Source organism: Amphibalanus amphitrite, unplaced genomic scaffold (assembly GCF_019059575.1).
Source record: "Amphibalanus amphitrite isolate SeventyFive unplaced genomic scaffold, NRLGWU_Aamphi_draft 000978F_arrow, whole genome shotgun sequence".
Lineage (NCBI taxonomy): Eukaryota > Metazoa > Arthropoda > Thecostraca > Balanomorpha > Balanidae > Amphibalanus > Amphibalanus amphitrite.
This window is the reverse complement of record NW_024882472.1, coordinates 195,397-212,846: the sequence shown is the minus strand read 5'-3', so window position 1 is coordinate 212,846 and position 17,450 is coordinate 195,397. Positions and strand designations below refer to the sequence as shown.

The 17,450-nt window shown below is 53.7% G+C and overlaps 1 protein-coding gene across 2 annotated transcripts in view; it reads right to left on the bottom strand.

The window, feature by feature from the left end:
- The window catches only part of LOC122368822 (heat shock 70 kDa protein 12A-like), a 33,627-nt gene that overhangs the window by 1,407 nt on the left and 14,770 nt on the right, over positions 1-17,450 (bottom strand). The window contains exons 1-12 of one of the 2 annotated variants that reach the window (XM_043343082.1): positions 16,954-17,202; positions 10,466-11,569; positions 9,457-9,632; positions 8,880-9,101; positions 7,844-8,030; positions 7,038-7,166; positions 6,613-6,824; positions 3,070-3,189; positions 2,623-2,757; positions 1,841-1,973; positions 1,059-1,234; positions 202-294 (exon numbers count right to left, since the gene is read on the bottom strand). In XM_043343082.1, the coding sequence (XP_043199017.1) occupies positions 202-294; positions 1,059-1,234; positions 1,841-1,973; positions 2,623-2,757; positions 3,070-3,189; positions 6,613-6,824; positions 7,038-7,166; positions 7,844-8,030; positions 8,880-9,101; positions 9,457-9,632; positions 10,466-11,546 (2,664 nt within the window). In that variant the 5' untranslated portion in view covers positions 11,547-11,569; positions 16,954-17,202. Of the gene's footprint in view, positions 1-201; positions 295-1,058; positions 1,235-1,840; positions 1,974-2,622; positions 2,758-3,069; positions 3,190-6,612; positions 6,825-7,037; positions 7,167-7,843; positions 8,031-8,879; positions 9,102-9,456; positions 9,633-10,465; positions 11,570-16,953; positions 17,203-17,450 lie in introns of those variants that run through there. The other variant, XM_043343081.1, reaches the window with a different exon arrangement.

Here is a 17,450-nt window from a genome sequence, read left to right as displayed (position 1 = left end):
TTATTTTTCATACTCCTGATAATCTTATCAACAATGCTCAACTCAACGTTTCAATACCTGAAATCATACGGACTAGGATCCTTGCAAGCATTGGAATTGAGCACTGATCAGTCACCTTGAAGCAAACATTAAGAGAGAAAGCTTAATATTTGTGGAGACATTCCGTATTTCTGTGACACGGCGGCTCATTTCGACACTGACCTGAATTTCTCTCCGTTTGGCTGGGCTCGGCGCAGTGCCCTCCAGGATCAGTTTCAGCGTTCCGCACTTCTCCACCCCATCATCCGTCACAAACTGTAAACAGCACAAACACTCGGTGTCAGTAAAAACGTGCACTGTTTGTCTCTCAGAGCCCCGGCGCTTTATAAGCATCGTGCAGAGTATAACCCTGGGTACCATACATGATAATCCATGCATTTCGGGGCCAGTGTATCCATCGTACTGGTTGCCAGTAAGGACAGCACTAAACGGCACTGCTTATGTTGGAGTTCTGAGACGATTCTAGCATACAATATTTTAAACAGCTGTTGCACTCCATTGATTCGTAGAAGAGTCATCAGGCAGTAGACGTGGAACACTATGGCCTTCTGTTAGAGGTGGGGCACCGTAACCTTTTCCTGTTAGCGGTGGGACGCTCACCATGACCTTCATTTTAGAGGTGGTACACTCACCATGACCTTCTCCTTGTGCGAGCAGTAGAGGTGGTACACTCACCATGACCTTCTCCTTGTGCGAGCAGTAGAGGTGGTACAGTCACCATGACCTTCTCCTTGTGCGAGCAGTAGAGGTGGTACAGTCACCATGACCTTCTCCTTGTGCGAGCAGTAGAGGTGGTACACTCACCATGACCTTCTCCTTGTGCGAGCAGTAGAGGTGGTACACTCACCATGACCTTCTGATTGTGCGAGCAGTAGAGGTGGGACACTCACCATGACCTTCTCCTTGTGCGAGCAGTAGAGGTGGTACACTCACCATGACCTTCTCCTTGTGCGAGCAGTAGAGGTGGTACACTCACCATGACCTTTTCCTTGTGCGAGCAGTAGAGGTGGTACACTCACCATGACCTTCTCCTTGTGCGAGCAGTAGAGGTGGAGCACGATGGTGGTCTGGTCGGCCCGGGCCGGCGTGTAGCGCCGCAGCAGCGTCTCGCCCACCCCCACCGACTGGTCGGCCGTGACGAACTTGTCGAAAATGTCGGCACACCACTCACGGCCGTCCCGAACCAGCAGCTTTCCTGCGGGTATAGACAGGAGGATAGAACACCAGGAGCCTCACTGTGGGTATAGACGGGGAGGACAGAACACCAGCAGCTTTCCTGCGGGCATGGACAGGGGGATAGAACACCAGGAGCTTCCGTGCGGGTATAGACGGGGAGGATAGAGCACCAGGAGCCTCCCTGCGGGTATAGTTAAACACACGCACGCCGGGACCAGCAGCGTCCCTGTTCAGGAATGTGAAGAGACGGGGTTATTAACCGTAAAAAAAACACACACAAACTAAGTAGTTCACGTGGCTCACTGACTAAGAACCAGTAAAGCATGTCATAATCTATGAGTCAAAAAAAAATGTTCAACAGCAATGTGAAGAATACTGACGGGCTATGGATTCGTACGTCATCTTGAATGTGTTTCAAGAAATAAAATATGCCAAGAAATATGCAATTCTTGGCGTCTGTTTTACGCAATCTATGCCATACTGATACTGCATCGTAATTCACCATAAGCATTTTAGGCCGAAGAGCAGCCGTATTATTTCGCCAGTGTACAGACATCCGTCTACCACAAGGGCCACAATTCGTTGTTACGGACGGCTCGCGCGCCGACCGATGTTTGCTGCTTACCCTGTGGATGGATACCGCGCATGAACTTGTTGAGCACGCCGACCCCGTAGGTCATGGTGCAGCGGCGCACCTGGATGACGCTCGGATCCAGGCCGAACAGCACTGCGCCGCGCAGGATGGCCAGGCTGACCTCCTGAGGCAAAGGTCATTATGGAGGTCACAACGGGAACAGCACCGCGCCGCGCAGCATGGCCAGGCTGACCTCCTGAGGGGCGCAGCACAGCGGGGAGGTCACCACAGACACTGCAAGGCCAGGCTGACCTCCTGAGGGGCGCGGCACAGCGCGGAGGGGGTCACAACAGACACTGCATGGCTAGGCTGACCTCCTGAGGGGCGCGGCACAGCGCGGAGGTCACAGCACAGCGGGGAGGTCACAACAGACACTACACAGCCAGGCTGACCTCCTGAGGGGCGCGGCACAGCGGGGAGGTCACAACAGACACTGCACGGCCAGGCTGACTTCATGAGGGGCGCAACACAGCGGGGAGGCCACAACACAGCAGGGAGGTCACAACAGACACTCCAAGACCAGGCTGACTTCCTGAGGAGGGCACAACTGGCAGGTCATTCTGGAGGTCACGGCGAGATACCATAACGAAAGGTTACAGCAGACAATGCAGCGTCCCCGGCTCAGCGCAACATATCGAAGAGCCTTTGGAATCGAATCCAACGTATGCAAGTACGAAATCGTGTTACGCAGCTTCAAAGCCAATTCGTTAAGTATTTGTGTGTTCCTGAGTGGTCATACGTGGGGTATCACCACATTGACACCTGAGTCTTACCTGGGGTATTACCACTTTGATTCTGTCCGAGAACGTCCTCTTCATCCGCTCCTGCAGCAGCTTGGACTCCGAGAAGCCACCCACCAGGAAGAGGTACTGCATGTTGGACACCATGTCGAACAGACTTTCCACTTGCTGTGGTGAGACAACGGTCATGTCAGAAGCCGGGTTTCCTTTTTTACGCCTGGTCATTAAAACTTAGAGGTGTTCAAAAAGGCTGTCAAAGCTACTCGATTTACATATATGAGTATAACGTTAATTATCCGTCGCTTACCATAGTGGTTTAAATCATTCAAATTATTTTATATGTATAGTTTGAGGTAATAGCGAAATCGGTTTTAAAAATGCGTATTGCCGAAGTAGTTTCGGGTCTTTTTACGGCTTATCTTGTTTACGGAACGCTTCTGATACAGGTTCGGTAAGTCTCGGCCGTGACCATACACTGACCTCTGTGATTTTGTCGAGCGTCGGCGCGAAGAGGTGCTGCATCAGCTCCGAGTCGAGTCGCAGCATGCCATCCGTGTAGCGCACCTGGCCGCCCCGGTAGTTTTTCACCGCCTGCTCCACCTGGCGGTCAGCAGCACGGGTCGGCGCGGCACTCACAACCGGCCCTAGCTTCAGCAGCTATCGTGCCTAAACTCAACTAAATACATCAATTACTATCGAGAGGTACTGTGTCTATACTGTGTCTATCTATATTGTGTTACATATATTTCACAACAACGTTCATCTCCGTTGTTTTGCCACCGGTAGATTGCAGAATGCAGATGGTTAGGGACTTGGTTTCAAGATCTGCCACTAGGTGGCACTAGTGACTACGCCTGAATGTAGGCTGTGCCGCAATGCACTTGTGCAACCTAGTCGGGCATATGGTCAGGAATTCACCTTTACCTTTGCTACCGTTACACTGCCGAATTTTGGTACACGAATATGCACGAATATGCAAGTCATCCTATGTCGCGGATCGATTCGGGATCTTTCTTGCACGGTCTCGGCATTTCGCAGACCAGTCGGTGTCCACCGCACGACTTTTACGGTTCGTCACGACCGCGACGACTATTTCACGAAAAATGAAAAAAATTATTTGCCGTTCGCCGGAAGCATTGGGAGAGAAGTTGTGATCAGATCGTGAATGGTTAACCCGCGCCCTGCTGGGGGGGGGGGGGTGTTTGAACACCCCCCCTTGTGGTTTTTCGCGAATATCTCAAAAACGGCGGCGCTCCGCGCCGCCGTTTTTGGTACACCTTATCATACATCAATTCTACACATGTTGTGAAAATTTCAGACCAAGGTCATTCAAGGTCAGGTCACCAGGTCACTTGAAGTGACCTCACCTCATAAAAAGTTTCAATGTCTGTCATAGCTACACCGAGTGACCGATCGCTTTGAAACTTTCAGCGATTGATAAGGGTAACAGTATCTATAAAATGTATATCTCGGAATTTTGATATCGGTGACCTAAGGTCAGGTCAATTTTGCGACCTCCCCATTATAAGTCAATGGGAGAAAATTGAAATGCGCCTCTTTTGGACGGAAGACATTATAAACACTCCCAAACACTGAATTACAAGTGGTTTAGACACACTGAACATGAAAATGGTGTCCGTGACCCCTGTTTATGCCCTGAGGTCATCTTAGGTCACGAATGGTATCTAACAGTTTTTCGCAAATAACTTTTGATAGAGGCATGCTAGAGCGATGAAAACGCCTTAGATGTGTTCAGCTCGACGATACGGATCGACTGATATGCAACATGACCCTTTCCGGTCAGGTCATGACCTTGACCTGAGGTCAAATTTTCAAGTTGACCTTTCAAGGTCAAGTTATAGTTCATTCGATGCGTCTTGACGAGAGGAACACGATGCCGGTAAAAGTAAGCTCGTACAAGGCTTGGGTCAAAAGTTATTGCCGAAAAACTGTTTCCGAAAAAATCGGCTATTTTTGCAGTTTTTGCCCCCTGCAGGCAAAACCGTTGACGTTAGGTCAAATCTGAGAGAATTACTCAGAAAGGGCGTTAATAGGGCTATCGAATGCGCTTTTCCGCGGCGCTGTAGCTCTATTGGTTCCCGAGTTATGCGTTGGCTTCTTGGAAATTTTCGACATTCGACCTGGAAATCGGCGAAATTTTGCCTTCAATGACCTCTGGTGACCTGACCTTTGACCTGACCAAAAAATTGACCGAAGTAATTTCGTCATTATTTTTGACGCTCTTTCGAACGCCGCCTTCCGCGTATCGCTACGTGGCCCAGGAGCCGAGTTACAAGGGGGGGTGTTCAAACACCCCCCCCCCCCCCAGCAGGGCGTGGAAATCCAGGACCCCCAGCCGGGCGCGGGTTAATCGTTGCTATTTTAATGGCCTTGTTACACCGCCGAATTTTGGCCACGACCCTGTCGCCGAATCACGTCGTGTAGGAAATCGGCGGACAGTTCACCGACAGAGGCGAACAGTTCGCCGACAGAGCCCAATTTGCAGACAACGGGTGGGGGGCCCCCCTAATCGTGCGCGGGTCGAAGCTGATCCATGATTCGGCGAACATCGCGAATGAATGGCGAATCTGTTACGAATAGTCGGCGATAACTTGGCAACAAGTCGGCGCACGTAGCGACATGTCGGCGGCGACTCGGCGACTGTTTGGCGATCATGTTCGTTTATTATAAGTTCGGCGAACGGCCACGAAATTTTCATTTTTCATGAAATATTCGTGGCGGTCGTGACGAACCGTTAAGGTCGCGCGGTGGACACCGACTGGTCTGCGAAATGCCAAGACCGTGGAAGAAAGATCCCGAATCGGTCCGCAACATAGGATGACTTGCATATTCGTGCACATTCGTGTACCAAAATTCGGCAGTGTAACAAGGGCTTAATATGTGCTGTTTTAGAGTCATATTTTTCCCAGGTTTATGTTTGTAGATATAAAACTTTATCGGAATTCACTGGGATTGTATTGCGTATGCAAGTCCAAATATTTCGGCCAATATTGTTTGGCCTTGGTCACTGGACAACTAGAATAACCCTATAAGTATAGCTCACATTGCAGCGATACCCAAAATTCTAAATTAAATTCACAGACAAAAAAATCAAATCCCCGCGCGCTATCAACCATGTAGGAGATTCCAAGTTAAGAATATCTAGATACACTCACTATTTCCTATCAAAGTATGCTGTAAATTTAACTATAAAATACATACAAACACACAGACAAGAAGTTATACACAGAACACATTCGGTGTCATTAGTTTTAATTCAGTCCACTCATACTACAGTGATGAGAGGAACGAAAATCATCTTGCGTTTTTTTTTTTTGAGGCAAATCCCAAATTGGGCTCAGTGCGAATTTTCCAACACCTCTGTTCATATCTGCATCCTTCTCTTTTATTTCGATGGCCTCGCGCACTGTCCTCTTCCTCCAATCACTGACATAGGCTACTGTTCTTGCCTCCAAAGGGCGCATCTGACCAGAACACTCACTTGCGTGTCGTGCCGGTGCCGATTTCAATCTGCGTCCGTGTTGGATGTCTTGGGCGTGTTCATTCATTCTCACTGACTTAGGCCTTCCTGTCTCCCCTATGTACACATCTCCACATTCACATTCCACCTCGTAAACGACGCCTTTTCTCATCTCCTTTGGGGTTGTATCCTTTAGGTGAACCAGAGTGTTCCTTAGGTTTCTTGACGAGTGTCCTACGACAATGTTGTGGGCACGCAAAAATCAAGCTGGCAAACGCCGCACACATGCGAGGGTTATCCTAACTCGACATTGATGTTTTAAGTAGGTAGGTACATACCTAACCTAATTACATCAAGCAACATTCAGCAATTGATTGTTTGTACCTAAACAATGCGCATCCTAATATATTTTGCTTTGGATCTGTAAATGAATTACGTGAGAGCAGGCGAGGAGTAAAGGACTCTCTCTCTCTCTCTCTCTCTCTCTCTCTCTCTCTCCCTCTCTCTCCCTCCCTTCCTCCCTCCCTCCCTCGTTTGCTCACCTTTTTGCCGCGGACCTTTTTGAATTCGCTGATGAAGGCGAACGGTAGTGCCACATTCAGCGGCGACGCCTTGTCGGGCGAGGCAGCCCGCTTCCGGGCCTCGAACGCCACCATCAGGTCGATCCAGGCGGCCGGCCGGCGCGACCGGAACCCGGCGACGAACTCGGCGCCGAATATGTCGCCCAGCAGCGACTCAAACTGCATGTCCACGCCTGCCGGTAGAAGTGCGACTACATAAGGTATAGATTATTAACAGAACCGATGCTCTTACTACTACTTTACTGGACATTCAACGGTTATAATACGACTATTAGGTATACAAAAATACGTGAATGTGAGCGACTAATTTCCGCGAGGATATCTGTATTGTGTAAAGTGCCCGCGCGTGCGCAATCGCCTCCGGACGGGTGGGCGGTTGCACTGACCGACGCTGCCGTAGGGCCCGCCGCTGGCCTTGTAGACCTCCTTGAGCCGTCGGTGTTCCGAGTCCAGCACCTCGTGCACGGTGATGTCCACGGTGCCGCCGCCGCAGTCGACCACCAGGTAGCGCGTGCCTGCAGCAGCCACACGGCAGAGGTACGACACCGTGAGGTCAGAGAGAGAGGACCGGGCTGCTCGGCCAGCGGGTATACTCCCTATCCAAAGCTGGACACACTTGCACCGATTGCGAAATACGTATTTCCGTTACCGTATTAGTCAATATAGCTGATCAATTACTCATGAACACAAAAGGAAACGATGCTGGTTTGAACTTAAAAGCACTACTTGCTTCGTCCCGTGAAGTTGGTGCCATTTCATCCTTTCGTGCGCAAGTCGTAAAGTCAATCATTTTTACAAAGACAGTTGTAGGCAAACAGCCTCGCACTGACCTCTGACCATCTGGACGGCGGTGATCCCTTCTGACCACGACACTGACCTCACCCCCATTACTGACCTCTGACCGTGCCTCCGTCACTGACCTCTAACCATCCCCCTCCCACTTACCTCTGACCTCTCCCCTCCGTCACTGACCTCTCTCCCTCCGTCACTGACCTCTGACCATCTGGACGGCGGCGTTCCTCTCTGACCTCTCCCCCTCCGTCACTGACCTCTCCCCCTCCGTCACTGACCTCTCCCGCTCCGTCACTGACCTCTGACCATCCCCCTCCGTCACTGACCTCTGACCATCCCCCTCCGTCACTGACCTCTGACCATCCCCCTCCGTCACTGACCTCTCCCCTCCGTCACTGACCTCTGACCATCTGGACGGCGGCGCCGGTGCGCGCCTCCTCGCCGCGCGACGGCACGTACACAGACACCCGGTCGGCGCCCTCGTGCACCAGCTCGTGCAGCCGCAGACTGTGGCAGTAGACGGAGGCCACCTCGGGCTCCAGGGCAATCAGCAGGTCCTCGCGGCGGCCCTCCGAGCACAGACCCGCCTGGGGGAGGTCAGGGGAGGTCAGCAGGTCCTCGCGGCGCCCCTCCGAGCACAGGCCCGCCTAGGGGAGGGATGGGGGAGTCAGGGTAGGTCAGCAGGTCCTCGCGGCGGCCCTCCGAGCGCAGGCCCGCCTGGGGGAGGTCAGGGGAGATCAGTAGGTCCTCCGAGCACAGGTCCGCCTGGGGGAGGAGTGGGGGAGGTCAGTAGGTCCTCCGAGCACAGACCCGCCTGGGGAAGGGGTGGGGGAGGTTAGGGGAGGTCAGCAGGTCCTCCGAGCAGGCCCGTCTGGGGAAGGGAAAGGGGAGCGGTTTGTTAGGTTTCTCTGTAACTATCTAAGGTGTGTCTGTGTCTGCCGTGTCTGTGCCGTGTCTGCCGTGTCTGTGTCGTGTCGGTGTCGGTGCCGAGGGACGGCACTGTTCCGTCGTGCCGCGGAGGCTGTCTCGGTTCGGGGTGGCTGCGTATGGCCTCCACGCCCGCACCCACACTCCTCCGCCGGGCGGGCTGTGATTAGAGTCTCCAGCCAAGCGGGACAGGCGCGTTACGGTCCGCCGCGTCGGCATGCGGTCTCTGCAGGGCCGGCGACGGCACGGCGACCAACGAGCGGGTGAGGCGCATCGTGTGTATCCTTTACGGAACAACAGAACAGGGAAAGGGGCAGGAGAGGGGCCAATGAGGCACGGGGGCTGATCGTACATAAAAGAAAGGAGTGATCAATTCACGGGAGTTATCTCAGCCACTGTACAATAGTGAGGCTCGTTGGCCGCCCGCCCTATGAACTCTTTGGGGAAATTGTCTCACCTTGTAGGCGGCCTGCGGCCTGCCCCATGAACAGTTTGGGACATTGTCTCACCTTGTATGCGGCCTGCCTCATGAACTGTTTGGCATGCTGCCGCCAGATGGCCGGCACGGTGATGACCCAGCGAATCTGCCCCGCGGGCATCTCGTAGCCGAGCAGGTCGTCGAGCTCGTCGAGCGCCTGCCGCCGGAAGAACGACAGCGCGTGCGCGAACACGAGCAGCGCCGAGATGCACTGGCCGTTGGCCGCCGGGATGTAGGTGTCCACGCCCAGACTCTGTGTGTTCGGCGGAGGCACAGCGGTCAGTGGGGTATTCGGCGGAGGCACAGCGGTCAGTGGGGTGGATAAAGGGCTTCGTATTCTGGAGACTTTACAAACCGTTTAAGTGACGATTCTACGCACTTCTGAACCATGGTTTTGTTTAGATTCATTGTTTTCCAGGTATTTGCGTTGGCGAGTTATATGAAGACAATCATCACTTATGCAGACAGCTGTACCGGGTTTTATTCCCGTTTCCTATTCACACCAATCTTGATCTCTGACCGCCCCGACCCGTCACACATGGTGTCACCACCGGTCGTCACCACCCGTCACCACCACCCGTCACCACCCGTCACCACCGGTCACGTACGGCGTCCGTGTGCAGGGACAGTTTGAACTTGTCGAAGTAGAGCCACTCGGCGGCCTGGCGCGGCTCCAGGTCGTGGTAGGCGTCCCTGGCGGCAAACCCGAACGCGCTAAACTCGGCCGCCGGGCTGAGCAGCAGCGCCGTCGGCGTCTTCTGGTTGTTGAGGCCCGGGTCACCGCCTGGGGAGCGGGCCAGGACCGTCACCGTCTGGAGGGGGGGGGGACCTTCCGGCGCGGGTCGCTGGGAACGGCTGAGTGCTCAATGGTAGCCAAGCATCGCGAATTACGATATATTAGAGAAGAAAAATGCCAAAGCTGCTGCTCAAAGCGAAATAACTTTAGGTACAGGAAAAGTGCTTCAACTGCCTATCAAATGACGTCGATGATCTTCCTATGCTCAGGAACCATACGGTCAAGAAGAAGGTGGCAAGATTTCTTAGGATTTCTGTTAACTGATGATTCTGGATGTTAGATGTTACAGGTCAGGGCGATATTGGAGCAGCGCTCCGTCACGCTGTGGCGCGCCCGTACGCTGTCCCTGTCCCTCCCCAGTGCCGGCCGGGGCTGAGGAGCGGCCGGCCGAGACCGTTCCGCACGTGCAGAGCTCCGTACGCACACAGTCGCGGCGCCCCTCACCCGACTGAGGCGGTCACGAAGAAACGGTGCCAGGAGGAGCACGCGCGTCCCAGTCTCCGCGCGTGTCTGCCCCCTCCCCCCCCCCCCTCCCGCCCTGACCTACTCCGTCGCTGCCAGGCCGCTGTGCCTCAACAACTTGGTAAACACTATAAAGTGATTGATTTGGAAATTGATAGTTGATCTGTGTTCTATGGGAACACATGACATCGCGCCATTGTTTTAGCGTGGTGTTTTGCGTGGACCCACCTGCAGCCCTCCTCATGACGTGGACCCACCTGCAGCCTCCTCATGATGTGGACCCACCTGCAGCTGGACCCACCTACGGCCCTCCGCATAATGTGGACCCGCCTACGGCCCTCGGCATGACATGGACCCACCTGCGGCCCTCCTCATGATGTGGATGGCGCCCGGACTGCTGACGAAGCTGAAGGCGTAGCCGCTGTAGGTGGTGCCGAAGTCGATGGCGACGACGACGGCGTGCTCGGGCCGCCGGGGCCGCTCGGGCGCCGCGTACAGGGGTGACTCGCCGCGCGGCGCCGGACTGGCCGCCGGCGTGGTGCGCGGCGTGCTCGGCGTCGGGAACCGGGTGACGCCCACCTCGGCCATGTCGTAGCCGCCCGACGAGAGACTCTCGAAGTCGTCCGGGCGCGCCAGCACGCTCCGGCCGCCGTCCGTCATCTCCTCCACCAGGTTGAAGTTCTCCGTGTTGCTGACGCGCCGCGCGGCGGCCGGGTGCGCCGGCGGGCTGGGGTGCGCCGGTGGGCTGGGGTGCGCCGGTGGGCTGGGGTGCGCCGGTGGACTCGGCTGGGCGGCGGGCCGGTGGGACGGATGGGAGCTGTCTGGGCTGACGGGGTGGGACGGCGGACTCGTGGGGCGGCGCGCCGGACTCCGCCGGGGAGGGCGGCTCGGACTCTGCGCCGGCGGCGGTGCGTCCTCCTGGCGGTGCGCGGCGCTGAGCGGCGGCGGCTCGGGGCTGCGGCAGCCGCTGCCCACGCTCAGTGGCTCGCTGTCCGGGCTGCGCGCGCCGCTCTCAGGAGTGCGCGCCTCGCGGCGGCCCGGGCTGGCCGGCTCGGCGCTGCGGCCCCGGCCGCTGTCGGTGCCCGAGTCGCCGCCGGCGCCGCGCTCGCGGGCCACCTGGGCGGCAAACTCGGAGCTGAAGCCGTGCTGAGCGCCGGCGCCGGCGCCATCCAGCGTGCGGTCGAGCTCGCGCAGCACGGACTCGGCCTCTGTACCGACCGAGCCGGAGCGCAGCTGCAGCGCGGCCCGCTGCGCCGCCTCGTGAGCCAGTACCAGGTCGTGGTTGATGGCCTCGTGGAGCCGGCCGCCGCCGCCGCCGCCGCCGCCGCCGCCGCCGCCCCCGCCGCCGCCGCCCCCGCCATCGGAGGAGGCGCCCGAGGCCAGGGAGGAGAACGAGGGCGGGTCGCGGGTGAAGTCGAGGCCGCTCTCGATGTTCAACATGCGCGGTGGCTTGGGCGGCTGACCTGCGGACGGACGGGCGCGGTGTGAACGGACGCAACTCGACAGCGAGGAAGACAACTTCGGCTCAACAACATGCTAATACGGGTACCTACACTGTGTTGAATGATTGGCAGCTTGTTTACCAAATGTTGGTCCTGACTTCCTCGTATCATCTCGCTGCGAATGCCCCTGTAGGTTCTGGCACATTCCTAAGACGCCACCATTATCAATAGGTGGTGTGGGAAGTTTGATGGCCACCTATTTGTCCAATGTCATACCTACAGAGCTGCTTAGAGACAACGCTCTCATATGTTATGGTTAGACAATGGTTCTTATATGTTGAGCCCAAATCGCCAAAAAAAAAAAATGGTAAACCCATTTCAATATAACAGAAAGCCTTTGCCGCATATCCTTACACCTCCAGGGAAAACATGTTTTGGAAAGATGTCATAGCGTCTCTGTGACCTATCCCCGGGACAAACGGGGTGAACCAATTGACCTAAAGGGATGAACTTGCCCAGGGCCTCGGCTAACATGTTAACTGGTGTGCCAAATGGCCCACCAGTGACCCGAAATGGCCCACCAGCCTCAAATATTTGGCCCACCAGTAATTTTCCGAAAAATCTAAGTTTTCACATTTTTAACATTTCAAATTGAATAGCAGATCTTATCGTACATTTTCAGGCTGTAAAGTACCCATCCGTGAAACATATTCTTGTGAAAAAACATCAACCTATTGTTTGCAATATCCTCTTGGGGTAAAAAGTGAACTATAGTGGACTAAGTGGACTAAGCCTCGGTCACACTTCACCGGATTGGACCAATGGACGAGAAACGGACGGCGTCCGGTGATGTCCGGGGGATGTCCGTTCGTTTCCGTTGGACGTCCGTTTCTCATCCGTTCATATCCGTTCCATGTCCGGTGGTGTCCGGTGTGCTCAACTGGACACCACCGGACATGGAACGGATATTAACGGATGACAAACGGACGTCCAACGGAAACAAACGGACATCACCGGACGCTGACAGTTCTCGTCCGTTTCTCGTCTGTTGGTCCAATTCGGTGAAGTGTGACCGAGGCTTAAAATTTCATGCAACAATCGCGAAAGACGTCTGCCTCTGTCAATTACAGATAGTGTCGGCGGCTTCCAGCCGATCAAGGTCTGCGAGAGTTCTTGCAAGCTTTCCGATCGATGGAGTGGTTGCAGTCACATAAGCATCTGCCGCAGACCAGTCGGTTACAAGAAAAACTACGAATAAAAAACAGACCAGTTCACTTCAGACGGTTGGGGATAAGCCTGCGAGCGATCTCAGACGGCTCGCCGATAGACACGATATAAGCCAGAGTCAAACTAGAGGTAGTGTCGGCGACTTCCAGCCGATTGAAGTCTGCAAGCGATATTATGCGTCTTCCGACCGGTATGATGCTTGCAGTCACACATCTGACCAGTTGGACGAATTTCGAACCGTTCACAGTCAGCGTTCCAAAAATGTCTCATTTGGGCTGAAGATGACACTCATGAATAAGAATGGATAATTTTCCACTCTCACATTTTGGCGGCTCGAATTTTCCACTCAGACACCCAAGAGAAATCTGAAGTTTGGGACACTGTAATCACCAGAAGTGAACGTGTACATAACTTTTTTTTTTAGAAAATATCAGGGTTGAGCAGCTTGGCTTTTGAGTCAATTATTTTCCATGCGACACCAATAGGCTTAATGATCATTTTCAGAGATGTTGGGGTTGCTGCTACAACCCCCTTTTGGGGTTCCTGCCACAACCCCCTTTTGGGGTTCCAGTGCTACAGCCCACTTTATATATAAAGTTGCACTCGTGCTGTTCACAATTCCTCCCGATCCACCCAACAACGCCCGATCCCGTCCGACCGCTTCCGAATCTCTGACTAGTCGGCGAGCGATCCACTCACGACCGTAAGTTATCGTCCAAAGTTTTATCATCTGCGTCAATATTGTGTGCATACTTGTGCTACGGAATATATAGTCTACGACATGTCGATATGTCGATATGTAGGGGAGACCCGGGAGGTATGGGCCCCCTGGAGGTATGGGCCATCGCAGTTTTGAAGAAGTGTTGCGTATTTTTCACGGTATTTTTACACATTTGACGGCGTTAACTGGTAGCAGCCATTCCGTTATACATCCCACGTGATTTTCAAAATCTTCCTCACTCTTCTTTGGCAATGAGCGGTGATAAAGCGTTTTTGCCCTCTCCGAGTAAAATACATACCTACAGAAAATTCGTGATAAATTTAAACCAGGCTCGTTTTATAATGTCAGAACATCGCTAAGATAAAGTTTAAAGCATGCAAATTAAGACTGGATAGACAATTTGAAGCTTTCTTGCAAGATTATGAGCTGAGGTGCTACGCACATTCTGGCGTCCTAGCCGGGAGGTTCGGGCCACCCACCCTGTTGATCCTAAATAAATAAAAAGATGCTTTCATGGAATGTCCCCGTCAATAAGTTTTATTTTTGTCGCGCAAGGTCGAAAATTTTACTTCAAATTTCATTCGAGCAGAAACATATTATTGATCTTATTTCATGGTGCATGCTTGAGTTTACCAAAATGCATATGTGCCCAAGTCACCTCCATGAAGTAGTTAAGCTGTTGGCCGCTTATGCGGTTCCTGGGCTCTAAGAGAGATCAACGTAGATACCAGCTACGAGTATTATTCTCATTGTTGAGAAAAGAATATGAAACATGGCACCGGCCCATACCTCCCGGGCCATGGCCCATACCTCCCGATGTATTTTGATGGATCGAAAAAGCACATGATTTATTGAAAGTTATCTCGAGACAAAATAGTTGATCCCATATGCCTAATATCAGGCACACGTTGCAGGCGAAAGGCAATTTCACGTACACAGAGTGAAAGACCGGGTCTAGCCACTGCCCACTGGAAGAAAATTGCCTTTTCACAAAACCGGCCCATACCTCCCGGGTCTCCCCTACTACGATATGTCGTACACTATATATTCCGTGCTTGTGCGATTTTATGTGCACCGCGGGAGTATCACCACTGAGAGGGTTGTGGGTCCCTACTCTCTCCTCTCTCTCTGAAGAGTCGGGGGGGGGGGGGTCGAGCCCCGTTTTTTTACATTTTTTAATGCCATCCTGACGTTTTTTGCAGAATAAAGTGGCCGAAATCTGGGGAGAAATCGAAAATTGGGGGGGGGGGGGGCTATGGCTACGAAGGTCAGTCCATGTCGTTGCCCAAGTGGCCCACCAGTCAAAATTCCTTAGCCGAGGCCCTGAACTTGCCCGGCTCATCAGCCGGTGGCCGACTCAGGCTAATGGAGTTACCCCATTCCCACCCATCATACCTCTGTCCTGCAATTATGTAGAATTGGCCGGCCGAATTCAACCCAGCATGAGGAAAACGCACAAAAAAATGGCTAGCTTAGAGCATTCGGATTCTATCAAGAAGGTATTGCAATCACTGTAGCGATGCGTCCTGAATCTGTGTCACGGGCGAGACCATCACTATCTGCATAGTGAGTCCGTGCCCTCCCGCTCCGCCAGCGGTGATGATCCAGAAAAGAGCACGCCGCAGCTCTGATGATGTTCAGCCCGAGGTGAGCGCGTGCCCGTCCTATTGGCCACGTGACGCACGACCTGTGCCCCTGACACGCTGCGCCCATTGGCTCCGTGACGGCGGTTTAATGACGTCACGGTCCGAACGCGTCATCGGGCCGGCAAGGGCACACCGTCCGTGCGGGTGTGTCCATCCGGCCGTGTCATCCAGGACCGTGTCAGCTGATCGACGCTTTACTTGGATCAAGTATTACCTCCTAACGTTAAAACGATCTGATTATGCCAGTGTAATTTGTTTCTGTGTTACCTTCATTGGCAAATTATGTTGACAGTTGATGTGCCAAAGCATTGAGTTGAGTGGCATTGTGAGTATTTCGAGCGTTTGTAACTCGTTAGTCGTTTCATTTCGTTATGCTAAAAAAATGCATATGGCATAATGCCTGTGCAAAGTTGCACGCTATACACACAATCTGAAAGCTTAACAATGACCAAACGATTTCACGAGTTTCACGAGCATGAAGGTCTGTCCACTTTCCACCAGATATCGGTCTCCCGTCCGGTCGGACGCGGTGGACGCGGTGGAATCTATGGACACGGTGTACGCGTTGGACGCGGTGGACGTCATGGTGGACGCCGTGGATGCGGTTACGCGGTGGACGCCATGGTGGATGCGGTGGACGCCGTGGACTCGGTGGACGCTGTGGTGGACGCGGTGGACGCGGTGGATGCCCCCGGTTGTCCGACACCGCTCAGTGCCCGACGGGAACCTAGTGCAGATCTGCGGGGAGCTGGCACCCCCGGGAGACGCCCCGGTCGCTCAGAGACAGTGGGCAGATCTGCCACACGTCCCTTTCGGATTTTCCCGTATTTGACGGATATCTCCCGGACACTCAAACTTGTCCGGGTGTCAAACACTATGGTCGACCATAGTGTTGTGTCAAACACTATGGTCGCCCATCCGTCAAAGTCACTCGTCTTTGACGGAAATATCCCGGCCGTTCGGCTGTATAGCAGAGGCTCGGCCATGGAAGACTGGGGCATGCGCGCTCCGTAATACAGCGGTGAGCTCGGCCCAGAACAATATCGCGCAGGTGCTGACTTCACTACATAGAGGCACTGTCTCCTGTCCAGTGCCCTGTCACAGACGGTACATGGGGGCGGGGTGGGTTGGGCGGGGGGGGGGGGGGTGTACTGTGAGGCGCGTGGGTTGTACCTATTTGCTGATTTAATTCATTGCTGGCCGTTCGAAGGGAATTATTTGTAGATTCTTTGAAACAAAAAGCAATTATGATTTACCCGATTGATGTTACTACCATAAAAAGCACTTTAGTACCGTGACAGTGACAAATTATTCTCATAGCGATATAGAGTGTGGTAAAATACCAAACGTGTCATATTAGATATAGAGGGTTCTTCATTTCTCCGAATGGGATATATACTATATAGGTATCGTTTTCTTCTTACAATGTCTGTTGGGGCAATGTAGTAGCTGTTTAAAGATAATGCTGAATCTTCCACATTAGATGTGACAGAAAACACACCTAGGTACCTACTTATTGACTCATCACAATGCATACCTAAGCCACCGCTGCTCCATGCTAATTAATTCCTTATCAGCTAGTCAAGGGCAAGTGGCGCGATATCATTGGTTTGATCGTGAAAGCTGATCGTGACTGTACTGATCTGATGTACTGATCTGATGTACTAAATGTACTGATCGTGATCACCATTGAGCAATCACTGTTTTCTTACCATGCATGACAAATGACAACAGAACAGGATTATACCATCGACTTACGGAAAGTGAGCAATGGTCGCAAAAGAGACGATCAGTTTTGACAGCAAACTTACCAAATCAACGCCCTTCACCGCATTGTACGCAAACGCCTTTGTTTCCTATCGGTCCAAAGCACCGAATGAATCTCTTCTCACCCTGGAGCACCTACGATACACCGCACTTCTCGCAGCCTCGCCGGCGTGAACCACTACATGACACCGCACCTTTCCCAGCCGCGCGGGCGAGATATCACGGCACAGGCGCCCACGGACACCCCGAGATGCAATCACTGGCGCTGCCGGCGGCGCCGACTGCTGGCGGTCGGACTGCGGGCGCGCCGGACGGCCCTAGGCCGGGACCGGCGGCCCGGCACCTGTTCAGCGGACCGGCGAGCCGGGCCACCTGGCGCCGGCCGTGACGTCACGCCGCCACTCGGTGTGACGCTTCCTGTGCTCCACGGGACCGCCGAGTCCACGGCTCGGGCTCTGTGCTCCCCTGGGACCGCCGAGTCGTGACGGTCTTAGCTCACGAGTAAACGGAATGCAGGCTGATTGATCATAATTTGCCCAGA